Genomic DNA, 14477 nt, shown 5'->3' with positions numbered 1-14477 from the left:
TTCCTTGTCCCTTCCCAACCTCAAGCTACCCCTCCCCATTTATTTGACACAAAAGTGTTTATTTTTTAAAATTATTCCCCCCCCCCCAAAAAGGGAGATTCCTGGGTCTGTGTGTATCAGATATTATTGTAGATTTTTGGTTCTAGCCATCATGTCAGATAATCTGGTGGCGGGTGGCTAGACAGGATCCATTAATTTAGCCGTCTCTGCATTTGACTTTTCACTGTAAACCATGACTGACAGGTCCCAAAGAGGGCTGGAATTGAAGTTCTGGAGGGGCCAGAGCCTATCACCCTCATCCAGGGAGTAGGAACCTGTTACTTCCAGGGTACATCTCTCAGATTGGGATTTATTTCTGTTCCAAAATGATAATTTATAGGTCCTGCATTGCCACTTCTCACAGGCCCGCTAAGTATTTATGATCTCCTGAGAAATGCGTCTTTCGCTCGCTTCCCATTTTAATCACAGAGCTAGCACCACCAACCCACCCATGAATCACTCGGCCCCTTCCCTTTGGGATGTGGTGAGGGGGCAAGAGCCAGAGGCCTCCTTTCCCCCAGCCTCCCAGGCCCACCACCCACCTGAATGCCACCCTCATCCTTGCTTTCGCCCCCGCCTCTCAGGTTTCACCCGCAACTCAAGCAGCGTGTCACCACATGGGTATGTGCCGAGCACCACCCCCCAGCAGACCAACTATAACTCGGTCACCACGAGTATGAATGGGTACGGCACTGCTGCCATGTCCAATTTGGGTGGCTCCCCTACCTTCCTCAACGGCTCAGCTGCCAACTCACCCTATGCCAGTAAGTAAAGATGTGTGTCCTGTGTTTCTGCACATTTTTTGCTTCAAAACCTGGGCGTTGTGCTGTGTTGGCTCATTGTGCAGGCCCCGCCCTGCCAGGTGTGGACCCAGGTGATGGGACCCAAGGCAGCACTGTCTCCAGCAGGAATCTCTGTCCTCCTTGCTCATCATTCTCCCCTGTTTCTCTAGCAGAGCTTGCCTGTGACCAGAGTAGCAATGTGAGGTCATTGTGAGAACCCAAGGTTCCAGTCAGATGGAGCTGGGTCTGATTCTTCTACCAGTCACTGACTGGTGGCCCTGAGCAGGTTCATCTCCTCTCTCAACCTCAGTGTTCTTATCTGTAAAATGGGGAAGGAACCCACTCTCCCTCCCACACAGTTGTTGTGATACTTGGTTAAAAGAATGCATGTAATAAGCTTGTCCTAATGCTCAGCCCATGGGTGATGCAGTCAGTAAATCTCGGTAATAATCATAATGATAGAATGATAATGTTAAGTGCTAGTAGTAGTTTAGCATGATAATGAGTATCTAAACCTTAAAATCTTTTATTTTTAAAGATATTTACCTAATTGGCTGCACTGCGTGTTAGTTGTGGCATGTAGGATCTAGTTTCCCGACCAGAGATCGAACGTGGGAGGTTCCTGCATTGGAAGCATATAGTCTTAGCCACTAGGCCACCAGGGAAGTCCCTCTCCTTTATTCTTTTAATGTTTAGATTTTTTTTTCCTTTTGTGTTTTATATGTACAAAGAAAAAAAACCAAACATTCAAACCAAAAAACACACTTTATTTTTCCCCAAAATTTGGCATGATGAAAAAACATATACAAGAAATTGTTCTTTTGTGCCTTGTCCCTGTCTTAAAGAAGCTGAGGTTAAAGGTTGGTTTTTTTTTTTTTTTTTTTGGTGCAGTGTTTCAATTGCATCTAAAGAACCTCAGGGAACTGGCGTCTTTACATACAAAATGTCACGAGCTGTGTCTCCACAGTCTCTTGATTGCCCTCTGAGGATTTTTACATAGAAAACCAAGTTCATCTTGGACAGTGTGGGTGGCTCTTCTGATGTATAATAACTCTAAGCTCTTAGCATTTTGTGAGCTGATAGAAACTGTGTTGTTACATGAAATAATGGTATGATTTTTTAAAAAATGAGAGTCTCAGCTAAAAATACTGAAAAAGATGGTTTCTCCGACAGTGGAAATGCAGGGTGTGCTAGGCTGTTGAAAGAGGAAAGATCATTCTTGGCCTTTGCAAGAAGTTAACTTCTGAAAGTAATACTTATCGCCGTTTACCTTCCGGCTGAATTTGTAGCTCAGTGTGAGCTAAACCTCTGTATTTCTTTATTTCTACTTGATCTGTTTGGAATCAGCAGCTTGTTGTACATTTAAAATTCTCCATAATAATCTGCATATATTACACCTGTCTGCTGAAGCATCAGTGTTTGGGGCCAGTTTCACATTAGATTTTGATTCATCAAAAGATTGTTTCTCACAAATCTATCATTTCAGTGTTCTCGTTTCTACTCAATCAGAAAAGGTTTCAATCATGACCTGAAAATTAAAAGGTGGCATTCTTAATTAAATCAATAACCTAATTGCTATATGGTAGCAATTCAATTTAGGGCCTTGGATTGCTCTGTCTTCCTAAGCCTGTGCAGACACCCAGCGACCTGAGCCTGAGATTGCATCTGTCAGACTGTGAAACTTCCAACATTTAATTTCCATTAATTGATTTCCTCAGTGCTCACAAATATAGTATTAAATTCTCAAATAGGCTCTCAGATGGGATGGTTTTATCTGCATAAATGCAAATAAAACAATAAACAAAAAGCCCAGCTGATTTGAATTTTTGCCTCCACAATATTTAATTATTCATAAACCACTCATGTTGAAAAATTCCAAACAGAATAAAAAATAAAATAAGACATTTCCACTGGTGAACACCCTTCCTGGTGTGGTGGCTGATAACTAATAATGTTATAACAAATGGAACTGCTTGACTATATTTCACCCCTTCCTCTGTTAAGGCCCCCCTCAAACTCCCCACCTCTAAATACACATAATGATCGCATTTGCCAACGAGATTAATTGCCTTCCTCAGTGAACCAGCAGGATTTCAAGTCTACGAATATTTAAAAATCAAACCTCCAGTGCAGGAGTTTTGCAATTTAAATGGGTGTTATTATTGAGCGCATTTTCACATTTACAAATCCTAAGAGATGTATAAAAATGCTGGTCTCATTAAAAGAAAAGTACAGTTTAGAAAATGTTTGTGAAAATCCTGAGGTTGGCAGCTCCCTGTTCTGCTCCATAAAACATCCAGTACGTTTGGGTTGTGTAGTGCTGAGGGCTGATTAGAAGAGGTCATTTCCCCCTGATGGCAACTGCTGTCTGTGACTGACTTGATAAGCTCTTCCCTAAGTTTCTAAAGCCCGGAGGTTGAGGGGGAGGCCACTTACTCAGGGATTTGGGCTGTGGTGTGCTCCTGGGAAGGGGCCTGTCCCCTGGTGATCTGTTTCCTCTGCAGGGTAGCCTCGTAGACAGATCCCTGCACTGGGGTGTGGTTCCAGAACTCACCTTTCAGTTCACTCACTGGGGCAAGTCACTGGACTGTTTTCTGAGTCTCAACTTGCTGGGTTTGATCAGGTGTAAAAAGGATGTAATAGGTCCCAACCTAAGCTTGCTTGGCTACTGACATAGATGGAAAAGATGTGAAGACTCCTGCAGGTGACAAAGCCATATAAAATGTTTATTACATAATGTGGAAAATAATACAGTGAGGAGGAAGTACCTAGAATTTGAATTAAGTGCCTGAAAATCATCGCACAGGACTCATACTTTTCCCTGGGGTACAGAGGAAATGGAAGGTGGGTGTGTGATGGCCCTAAGTCCTGAGTGTAGAGGGCTTTCGTGGGTACAATATCTATTTCCTAAAGTGACCTGAGATGACTAGCAACTAGCGAAAGATGAAAGGCCAGGTGGAGAGGACCTGCATCACTCACACTCTTTCATATCCCGCAAGCAGCTAGATTGTCTCTCTCTCTGAATCACCAGAGATCTCCTGTCATTGATAATCCACGTCCCCACCACTCCCAGACTGTGAGTATTTACATAAAGCCCCAATCTTGCTGCTTATTAGCTCACACGCATGCATCTCTGTACAGTTCTGCAGGAGGCAGAAAGGATTTGGAACTTTGACTTGCAGTCCCTCATTAGTCACTCAGAAAGCACGTGGTGGATTATTCATCCATCTGGCCTCCCACCTACTTCTATCTGTGTTGTGGAACATGGCGATACAGTCATATCCTTCAAGAGGGCTTCCCAGGTGGCTCAGTGGTAAAGACTCCACCTGCCAATGCAGGAGACTCAAGATTCCAGTTCAGTCCCTGCGTGGGGAAGATCCCCTGGAGGAGGAAATGGCCTATTCTCGCCTGGGAAATCCCCATGGGCAGAGGAGCCTGGTAGGCTACAGACCATGGGGTCCTGAAGAGTCAGACATGACTGGCACACATACACGTACACTTCGGGAAGCTGTAGTAGCTTCATGGGGAGACATCAGACACACACACCGCCATCCATTCATCAGTGCCTTAAATTAGAATCCTGGCATTGCCTTCACCTCACTCTTCCTCCTCATACCTCTCCTTCCACTAGTGACCACACCCTCTCAGTCTGGCCCTCTCTCTGCAGGGTAGCCTCGTAGACAGATCCCTGCACTGGAGTGTGGTTCCAGAACTCACCTTTCAGTTCACTCACTGGGGCAAGTATCCCAGACCCTTTGTATCCCCAGACCCTTTGCTAGAACCTCAGTATAGGTCCTACCTGAAATACTTCCTTTGACACCTCCTCCATGAAACCTTCTTTGGTTTCCCTTCCCCGACTCCCCAGAGTGGGCCATACTTACTGTTGAAGCTATTATGTGATACTATTCTCTTTGTAAGAACACTCTTACCTCCTGGCCTGAGACGCTCTAGCATACTGCCTGGCACATAGTCGGCCTACAATAAACACAAGAGATCACAGTCACCACCAACAAAAGGAAACACATGCCAGGTACCAAATGATGAAAGCTGACAAGACCTTGAGAGTTCAGTGAAGGCTCGTGCTAGAAGGGTGGCCTGAGCGGGGTGGGCATCAGGGTGAGAGCTGAGAGGCTGTGTGTCAGGATGCCAGGAGAAGCGCTGATTTTTCTTTTTCCCCTTGCCCCTTAGTCGTGCCATCCAGCCCCACCATGGCCTCCTCCACAAGCCTCCCCTCCAATTGCAGCAGCTCCTCCGGCATCTTCTCCTTCTCACCAGCCAACATGGTCTCAGCCGTGAAACAGAAGAGTGCTTTTGCGCCTGTCGTCAGACCCCAGACCTCCCCACCTCCCACCTGCACCAGCACCAACGGGAACAGTCTGCAAGGTAAGCCCCAGGCCCCACCTGGGGCCAACCAGATGCCCTGACTCACCTTCCCAGGGCCTGCCGCAGACTGCTCAGGGCTCGCTCGGCCTTGGGCTTGCCTGCCCCGTGGGCCCTCAGCTCTTCTGTTCCTGTGTGTTCGCCCTTGTTGGACCTGGCCCCAGGTCCCCCACTTCCCTCCTCTGCTGGAGTTGCCTGAGCAGTTCTTCCAACTCCAGCAGTTCTGCTCAGGCCCTAGATTTCCTTGAGAAACACCGTCGCCACTTACTAATGTCGTCGTTTCTCTTTCCTCTCTCATTCCCTGTGGTCGCCATAATCAGATCAGTCTTTTGTGGACTCTAGCAAGTTCTCCACGGCAGGGTCCCTCCCAGGACTGGCCTTCTCCTGAAGTAGGTTCCCTTCCTGTTGCCTGTGTCAGCATGAACACGTGTGGGGCTGATCATGGGGAGGCGGTGTGACGGCCCAGTCAGGGCCCTGAGGTTACAACATCTTAGACCAAACACCCAAGGCTTACTGCTGCTGGGAACCAGAAAGCTCAAAGTGCCACTGGAGGACCCTGGTTCATATTAAAACTGTTCGACTTCCTCCCCCTCATGGAATTTGGAAAATAAGTCACAAAGATTTTAGGGGACCTTTCTATTCATTGAGAAAAAAAGAACCTTTTAAAACGGGTCTACCGTTTCTTACCTTCTCCTTAAGTGCTGCCACTGAGTTGGGGTACTGAGCTGCACGGCCTCTTTCGCTTCCCACAGTGGGACTGTGGGATCAGTACTCAGATTTTATAGATGAGAAAGCAAAAGACTAGTGAGGTTAGGGAATGGCTTGATTTGGAGACGATGGTATGTGGCAGAGGCTGGCTTCAAACTCAGGCTCAAAAGCTCTATCTCCTGCTCTATCTTCCAAGCACTATACTACTCAGAGTGGGTAAACAGGATGCATCCAGGATTCCTAAGGCAGCTGGCAGGGAAGTAAGATCAATAAAATCATCAGTTGCCATTCTTTGAGCAATGACCGGTGTTAAGCACTGTGCCTGCTTTATCTTATTTAATCCTCACAACTTCCTGATGAAACACAAGGACAGTTATGGTCTCCATTGTACAGAGGGTAAAACTCAGGCATCAGGAGAGTAAACACCTGCTCAGAGGCATAGGCAGAAACAGAGGGGATGAAAATAAACCCTCAGAATCTGTGCCCCAACCCAGTGCCCCACAGAACCTTCCTTTCAGTGGCCGGCTTGCCCATCTTCACTGACAGAGCTCAGCCGTGGAGGCTGAGAGCAGTCAAGAAGGCAGTCTTGTTTCTTATTGTCTATTTATACGTCCATACATGTACTTTGTACTGATGTAAACTTACATGCATTCTCTCGAAGATTCCATAAGGGCAGTACTGTTCCTGTTATACAGATGGGAAAACGAAGGCCCAGTTTGCTCAGGGTCATGTATCTAGTAATGATGGAGCCAAAACCGAACCCCCTGTGTGACTTCTGAACCTGAGCTCCCCCTGCCTGCACCTTTCTGACTCCAGAAGGTCTCTGCCGAGCACTGCTCAGAGACCTGCTGGCCAGTCTGTCCAGCACAGGCGAGGTGAGTGCCCATCCCTGAAAACATCCCCCAGCAAAGCCATCTTCTTAGAGGGAAGAGGAAGACAGACTCTGGAATGACATTTCAGGTAATATTGTTTGTGATAGAAAATGCCCACCCCACAAAAAAAGGGGAGCCGCCCATTCATGCAAGTATCTTTTTCAGCTAAAAATAATGCTCTGTCACCCTGACTACACCTCCAGCTGGCAAACTGAGGATGTAATGCCTAAGTGAACATAGCTTATAATGGGTTTAAATAAGGATAAAAACGTATGGAAATCAGAAATTTACCATTCCCGAGCTGCCGATCATAGCCCTTGCTAAACGTAGACTTGACATCAGGAAGGAGGTGTAATGGGGTTTGTAATCAGCCATGGAGGGGGTGGCATGTGAGAAGATGAGGCCCATGGCTCTTGGAGGGTCCCTGACTGAAGTGGGCAGCCCTTCAGTGAGGCCAAAGGTCTTTTCATGCTGTGTGGATCAAGGAGGGAACAGGAAGAGTCTGAAAGGAGAAACTCAGCCCGAATTTTAGAGCCTCCTGGATTAAGGGAACTTCCGGTGGTGTAGTGTGTGTGTATACTTAAGTAATGATGAGATGGCCTCAAGACAGGGCCACATAAAAGGTGTGTGCATTTGTTACCCCTAGAGCGTTTCTAACCCACTCTGCACAGATCCCCAAACTACAGAGCCTGCCTCCCCCTTCTGACCTGCAGCCCTCTCCACCTCTCCAACCCTGCCTAGGGCACAGTGGGAGGCTCTGGGGCATATAACTCCAGGCACGCTTGTGCTCGACTTGCTGTTGTGGATGACAATGCCCTTCCCTTCTAGTTGAGCGTGGGTCCTGGTGGTTTTTGTGTTACCAATTCTGTTAGGCACCAAAGGTCCTTAGTTTCGAGGTGATGGCAGCAGAGGAGGTATGAGAAGAGGAATTAAAGTCACAGTAACTGACACCAACTTCCGGGAAGCTCTCCTCCGCCCCGCCCACTCTGCTCCCGCCGTCCACTCACCAGGCAGGGCCCACCCACTCACCAGGCAGGGCCCACCCACCCGCGCTGCGGTCTGTACTGTTTTCAGGGGTCTCTGTCCGGGGGGCCTTGGCTTCTGGGAAAACCCGAAACCTAAGACTGACCTCATCTTCAGCTTTTTTAAATTCCACTTCTATTAAAAATTTTAAAGAGACATGTAGGCTAGAGAATTGAGAATCTCGGAAGTTGTGGTATTCTCCTCCTCGTTGTCATTGTTACAGTAACAGCTGTTTCATTTGGACCCACCTTGTTTAGAATTGTGAGCATTAAGACAGGGCAAGTGACGGAGGAAGAGTTGGTTAAGCAAATTGACCATATAAGCAAGATTAGAGGTGACACAGTTAGGCTGTTTAAGTGTTTTAAAGGTCTATTTACCTCCAACTACCACTCTGCTAATTGTCCATCATTCTTTTTTTTTTAACCAACAACTCCTTAGAGATCTGTTTCCGTAGCAGCCCTTTCTCAGCCCCCGCTCCTGACAGCACACATTTATTCCTCAACAGATACACACTGTGGTCTCGTGATGGTGATGACAATGGTCAGAGGCACCAATGTGGGAGGGCTTCTTCCCAGCCTGTCTTCTTCACTGTCTCATGTGTTCCTTCCAACCAGCCTTAGATGCAGGCTGTGTATTGTCCCCATTATACAGATGCAGAAAGTGAGAGCTGAGAAGGCTTATCCAGAGTTATAGGACTAGCACATCAGGGGAGACTGGGGTTAAGTCCCAGACCAACTGACTATCATGTAAGTATGAAAGTGTTGGTTGCTCTGTCGTGTCTGACTCTCAGCAACCGCATGGCTCCTCTGTCCATGGGATTCTCCTGGCAAGAATAGTCGAGTGGGTTGCCATGCCCTCTTCCAGGGGGTCTTACCAACCCAGGGATTGAACTTGTGTCTCCTGCGACTTCTGCATTGCAGGTGGATTCTTTACTGTCTGAGCCACCAGGAAAGCCCCAATATAAGCCCCTATGTTAAACTAAATGGTCATATTCAAGCCACTGGGCAACCAGCTATGGAAGTTCAGACGAGGGAAAGATTAGGGAGAATTCAGACCAGCCTTATGGAGAAGGTTGACTTTGAACTGGACCTTAGATGAGGGGCAAGTAGGATTCAGGCCCAGGGAGATGAGGTGAGGGGGGAGGCATTTTAAGCAGAAGGTTTAAGGACAACCTGAGCCCGAGTCCTGTGTGGTAGCCACTAAGTCATGTACCCTCCTAGAGCACAGGTACCAAGAGGCAGGGAGAAAGGGTAGCAAGGAAGTCCTTACCTGGGAGTCAGGAGCTCCATTCTTATATTTTAGAATTTGCAATTTCTTCTGTGACTCCAGTTGGTTTTCTCTCCCAGGTAGGTAAAACCTTTGACAATCTATTTGCTTGAGACATCTGTAGGACAAACTCTTATCTCAGTATTTCTGGAGTCTCATAAGATGTTCTATTTAAAAAAAAGAAAGAAATGGTTATGGTCAAACAAACCTCGAAAATGGTGCTTACTATCTTGGAATTACAATGCATGCAAGTTTAATTAAAGGCTCTAAGACACCCCGCAGCTAAACAGAAGAGTCTCCCTCTTAGTTCTCTGCACTTATTGGCCCATTAAGACCAGTGAACATCCTATGAAAAACTATGTAAAATTTAGACATATTTTGGATTTAAAGATAATAACACAGAGACATCTCCTTCCATTGTTATCAAATGTCATTGGTCAGTCCTGATCTTAGACTCCTCAAGTGTGTCTGTTTTCAGAGGCCAAGACTTGAGTTACCTTCTATACTCAGTTATAGTCCTGGAGACATGCTTTCCCTTCTCCCAAAGCTGGGCCCTTGAAGCATGGATTCTATCTAATTGTGGGCCTCAAAGGATTTCATTCAGAGATAGGCAGCCCCCAGAATGCTGTCACCATGTCACTGGACCTGCCCCCAAGGTGGGGATTTTAAACCCTATGTTCCAGACAGTCTCTGCAGTGAAGAATTAAAAACAAAAGGCCGGAGTCATTTCACAGAAATCATACCCACATAGTACTTTTCTCCCCTTTCCCCACCTCGCTGGAGCGCAGGCTGGCCAGCCCCACCCAGCTCTCCACAGTCAGGTAGCACATCTCCTGGAATTGTCTTCGGCTTGATGCTCATGTTGAGTTTGTGCAAGCTCGTCTCCTCGTCCTGTTCCCGATTAGCTCCGCATCCTTACACATGTGGTGGTTCGAGGAAGTTCACATTCCACCCTCTCATTCCAGTTTTCTCCCAGCTCGGCAAAACTTTGCATTTTGTCTTTGTTCTTATCCAATCAAAAAATGCATTGCCAGTGAAGCCAGTAGTTTTCTTGAGCTTCTGTCAGAGAACGTGATCACCCAGCTGCCAGGGGGATGGCAGAGCCACTTCGGTCTTGTAATGCCCTGGCACATGTTACTCTCTGAGAGTGTGGGGGTATTGTGTCCTCATGGAAATCTTCATGAGCCCCACTTGGGCAAGTCCGTATGCCAGCAGCATTTCTGGAACATTCTAAGCCTCAAACACCCATCCATCTCACCCACATAAATAATCTTGAGGATTACGGCACAGACACAAGAAAAACAGCTCCTAACATCCCGGGAGCTTCCCCGCAGTCATGCAATGAGGTTTCTTTATTAAAAGGCCTCTTTAGAGTGCCTAAACCCAGAGGCCACAAACAGGACTCCTTGCCGAAAATTCACTCATCAATAAGGGTTCTGCATCTGGAGTTTAGGAAGTGATGGAAGAGATTTGGGGAGCAGTAACCCCCTGATGTTATGTGCAAAATTCTGGGTGTAAGCATCTCTGAGCCTTCTTGGACAGAGGTTCCCTGGCTTCCATTAAACCCACAGAGGAGTCTGAGGACCAATGAAGGAGAGGGAGGGAAGTGGGGACAGACCACAGTCACCTCTAGACACCCCCAGACTGTATGTTTGTTTATTTGGCTTTGATTTTAACTTTTTGCTAACACATATAAACTGGGCTATTTTATGTTTTAGAGAATCCACCACTCCACCTTCTCTGGAAGTAGTTCAGAACATGTGGTGGCTATGTGTAGGCATTCTCACGTGGCAGCAGTGAGTGCCACTCACGCTACAGAAGGCCTGACTCTGGCTGAGCCACCTCAGTCCCCACAGCGAGAACCTGGCTCACTTAGGATGCGAACCTGGGCTCTTGATGTGCTGGAATTTTTAAACCCTGTGTCCCAGATTAAGAAACACTGTTAGCTCTGGACTGGCAGCATGTTAGTTAGCTTTGCTTTATAGCTTTTAATGTGGCTGTAATAGAAGTTTCATCTTATTGATTTAACACATTATTCGGGTATCAGAACACTGGGTAGGTTTTTGTTTTTGTTTTTTTTTTTTAATTCTGGTCATCTAGAATTTTTTTTTAAACCTGATGTTTTTAGGGCCCCATTGATAAATTTTGACTGGGTCCACCAACCCAAATTAGCAGGAATTTTGTCCATTTTCCCTTTTGCTTTGTATCATATGGAAACTCCCTGGTGATCAGGCTCTGCTCTAAGAGACTGCTGGGCACACAGACTAGATTTTGGTGGAAGGCATAAGTCACTTCTTTTGCCAGAGGTCTTAGCACTCCCTTGGGAAGGTCTGCCTTTTAGTAGAGGTGCCTGGACCCACCTTCAGCCTGGAAGAAAAGATCCTTAGGGAGGCAGTACCACGCTGAGCTCTCACTCTGCAAAGACCCTCTTTCCCAGTCCATCCTCCTTGCCTTTGGAGCTACAGCATCTTGAATTCTCAAGGCTTGGATTGAAATACCCAGCTTCCTGTATCAGTCGAAATCTAGGGCTCAGTTGCATCTTAGGGGCGCACTGCATTTCCAATGGATCCCAAATCGTTGGGAGTTTAAATTGGCCTGCATTTGGCAAGAGACACTTCCTGTTTCTAAGAAAAATGGCTTATGAGGACTTACAAAAAAGACTCTAGGAGCTTTTGGACTGCAGAATGGCTCTTGCAAAACAACATTTGGATGATTTACGTGTAAATGAATCAGAAACATGTGGATTAAATTTCCTTGTGAATACAGATGGGTTTAAAAATTAACGGAAAAAGTGTTTGGCAAAATGCTTTTTTAAAAATTGAATCGAAAATTTCAGGGGGTTGGGGAGGGGAAGCAGAGGCTTGTGGGGCCCACAGCACTCAGAGCCTCACCTGGCCTTCCCGTGTCTACTGAAGGCTTTGGGGCTCTCTTAAAAAAAGCCCGTTCTTGCAGACATGAGAGCTGGGAAATTTAGAGGGTCACTTCCTAGATGCAGTCACCACTGACAAGGACATTAATTTAAATTTAGAATTGCCAACAAAAAGAAAGCAATGACTTCCTTTCTCCGCCTGACAGGATGCTAAGCCATCGCTGAGAGCCAAAGATGGCTGCCTCTTGCTTCTAATGTAAGCGCTGCTCTCATGTCCACCTAGTTCAAAGTTGCCATCCTGAACTCTGCACTTGTCCCTTTATTCCTTATACCCATCAAGTGAAGTGTTCCATGTTGGACAGTACCTAGTTGATATAAGGAAACACAGCCCAGAAAAGTTCAGCAGTTTGCACTAGGTCACACAGCTAATTTAGCAGCAGAAGTTAATAGGAGCCTAACTCTATTAGGTCTTCACTAGGAGCTTATCTGGAGAAGGCAATGGCAACCCACTCCAGTACTCTTGCCTGGAAAGTCCCATGGACAGAGGAGCCTGGTAGGCTGCAGTCCATGGGGTCGCACAGAGTCAGACACGACTGAAGCGACTTAGCAGCAGCAGCAGCAGCAGCAGGAGCTTATCAGAACTAAGCACTTCATATTGGTTGTTAACATTTAAATTTCCCACAACTCTTAACAGTATCACTGCCCTAGCAAATATACCCCATTCCTAGCCGAGGAGGCAGAGAGGTTCACGGATACAACTCTGGGTGGAAAAGGAAGTGGCAACCCACTCCTGTATTTTCTTGCCAGGAAAATCCCATGGACAGTGGAGCCTGGTGGGCTACAGTCCATGGGGTCGCAGAGTCAGACACGACTGAGCATGCACGCAAGCAAGCAAGCACCTCTGGGGGACTTACTCAGCAAACGGAAAAGTGGTGGAATGTAGGCCTGTGGGATTCCATGCTCTTTTAATACAACTGTGTGAGGCCTCCCAACAATGCTTTGCAAGATGTTTAATTCTCCTATACAGCTTTCCCTTTGCCTAGGATCTCCTTCAGCTTTCCTAGGCTAAAGTTTTCAAGAGACATGGTCAGACCATTGCAGAAACCTTGACTGCAGCAGAGGTATAGGGGACACCCTCCCTCCTCATCCCCCAGGGAATGACATCTCCTGGAGCTGGCTGCTTCTCACCCCAGGCCTGAGGACTGAAGTGAAGGCACCCAAATCACCACTCCAGTCCTCAGTGCTCAGCTCTCATGCTAATACAGGACACAGGCAGAGCCACGGTTTTTTGTAGCAATTGCTGGCTGTTATGGTGGACCAGTTTTTCATTTTATATTTTGGAAGTGAAAGCAAGGGGAAAAAAGGGTGACAAACTGAAAATTCCCACTCTTTTGCAAGTGATGGGGCTCTAACTTTCCCAGCAGTATTCAAACTCTGACTTGCCAGTTATGTCTTAAAATTGAAATCAGATTTGGAGGGACGTTTAGGATCGTCTGTTAAAGACACATACACTCACTGATGACACTACATTCTTAATAAAGTACATGCATATTTTGTAATTAAAAATTCCTTCCAGGGAAGATGAGAAAGCTCATTTGTGGCTAATGTTCAACGAACATAGTGGTATGTGGGTGTTTTTTCCCCTCATCTTTTTTCTCTTTCAGTAGGAAGTTTGGACACAAAAGCCACTGACTCTTGTCTTCTCTTTCACAGCAATATCTGGCATGATTGTTCCTCCCATGTGAAAGAATTGCCTTGAAGAATTTTATTAATGAAGAGGTTGGATTCTGCTACAGAGAGTAATGTGATACAAGTCCCAGAGTGGAACTTTTAACTCAGGCCTTTTTAAGAGGAATCACAATAACTGCAGATTTTTAAACAAACAATATCGCCGACCTTGCAAATACTGAAATTGGAAGGGATCTGCTAACGCAGGGTGTTGGTTACAGTTGTACCTCCCGCCTCCTTGGGGGGATATATTTATTCTGTGTTGATAAAAGCAAATCCACTTTTTCTTTCTCTCTCTCTTTTTTTTTAAGCTTAAGTCTGCAATCACTTGTCTTTTATAAACCGTAAAGCTGTATACAAGGGACACTATAAATAAGACTCCATGTTTTAATTTATGATGTTTTTAAAGCTGTGTAAAAGGAGAATGAAGTGGTGATATTTACAGAAAAGTTTAAAAAAAAAAGAAAAAAAAAAAAAAAAAAGCTTGTATGGGACAGAATAGGAATGCCAGTTAGATTTTTTAGGAAACTAAGGGTCGGCTTCTGCGCCTTAAAGCATATCAAGTGGTAGTTACTCGGACAGTGCATTTCCAGTATCTAACTTAACATGCCACCCTTTAGCAGTGCAAGCTTATTTCTCCCTTTCGTATTGTTGTCTTAAGTAACTGTGTAAATAATAAATGCAGCCTGGAAAGTTAACCGGTGATGTGAGTGATCACGTTTTCCCCTTCTACTCAAAATCCAGTGCCTCTAGACAGATGTTAAAACTGCATATTTAAACCTGATAGCACTCTCTCTTTTGCTTATGTCA

At 46.0% G+C, this 14477-nt stretch overlaps 1 protein-coding gene across 2 annotated transcripts in view; it reads left to right on the top strand.

Moving 5' to 3' along the window:
* Nucleotides 1-14072, top strand: part of EBF1 (EBF transcription factor 1) — a 405187-nt gene extending 391115 nt beyond the window's left edge. For both annotated transcript variants that reach the window (XM_052642605.1, XM_052642604.1), the window contains exons 14-16: nucleotides 624-803; nucleotides 5010-5204; nucleotides 13653-14072. In XM_052642605.1, the coding sequence (XP_052498565.1) occupies nucleotides 624-803; nucleotides 5010-5204; nucleotides 13653-13684 (407 nt within the window). In that variant the 3' untranslated portion in view covers nucleotides 13685-14072. The remainder of the gene's footprint in view (nucleotides 1-623; nucleotides 804-5009; nucleotides 5205-13652) is intronic.
* The last annotated feature ends 405 nt before the right edge of the window (nucleotides 14073-14477 follow it).

The sequence above is a fragment of the Budorcas taxicolor genome, chromosome 7 (genome assembly GCF_023091745.1).
Source record: "Budorcas taxicolor isolate Tak-1 chromosome 7, Takin1.1, whole genome shotgun sequence".
Lineage (NCBI taxonomy): Eukaryota > Metazoa > Chordata > Mammalia > Artiodactyla > Bovidae > Budorcas > Budorcas taxicolor.
The sequence above is the reverse complement of the archived record's forward strand: the minus strand, read 5'-3'. Positions and strand labels throughout refer to the sequence as shown.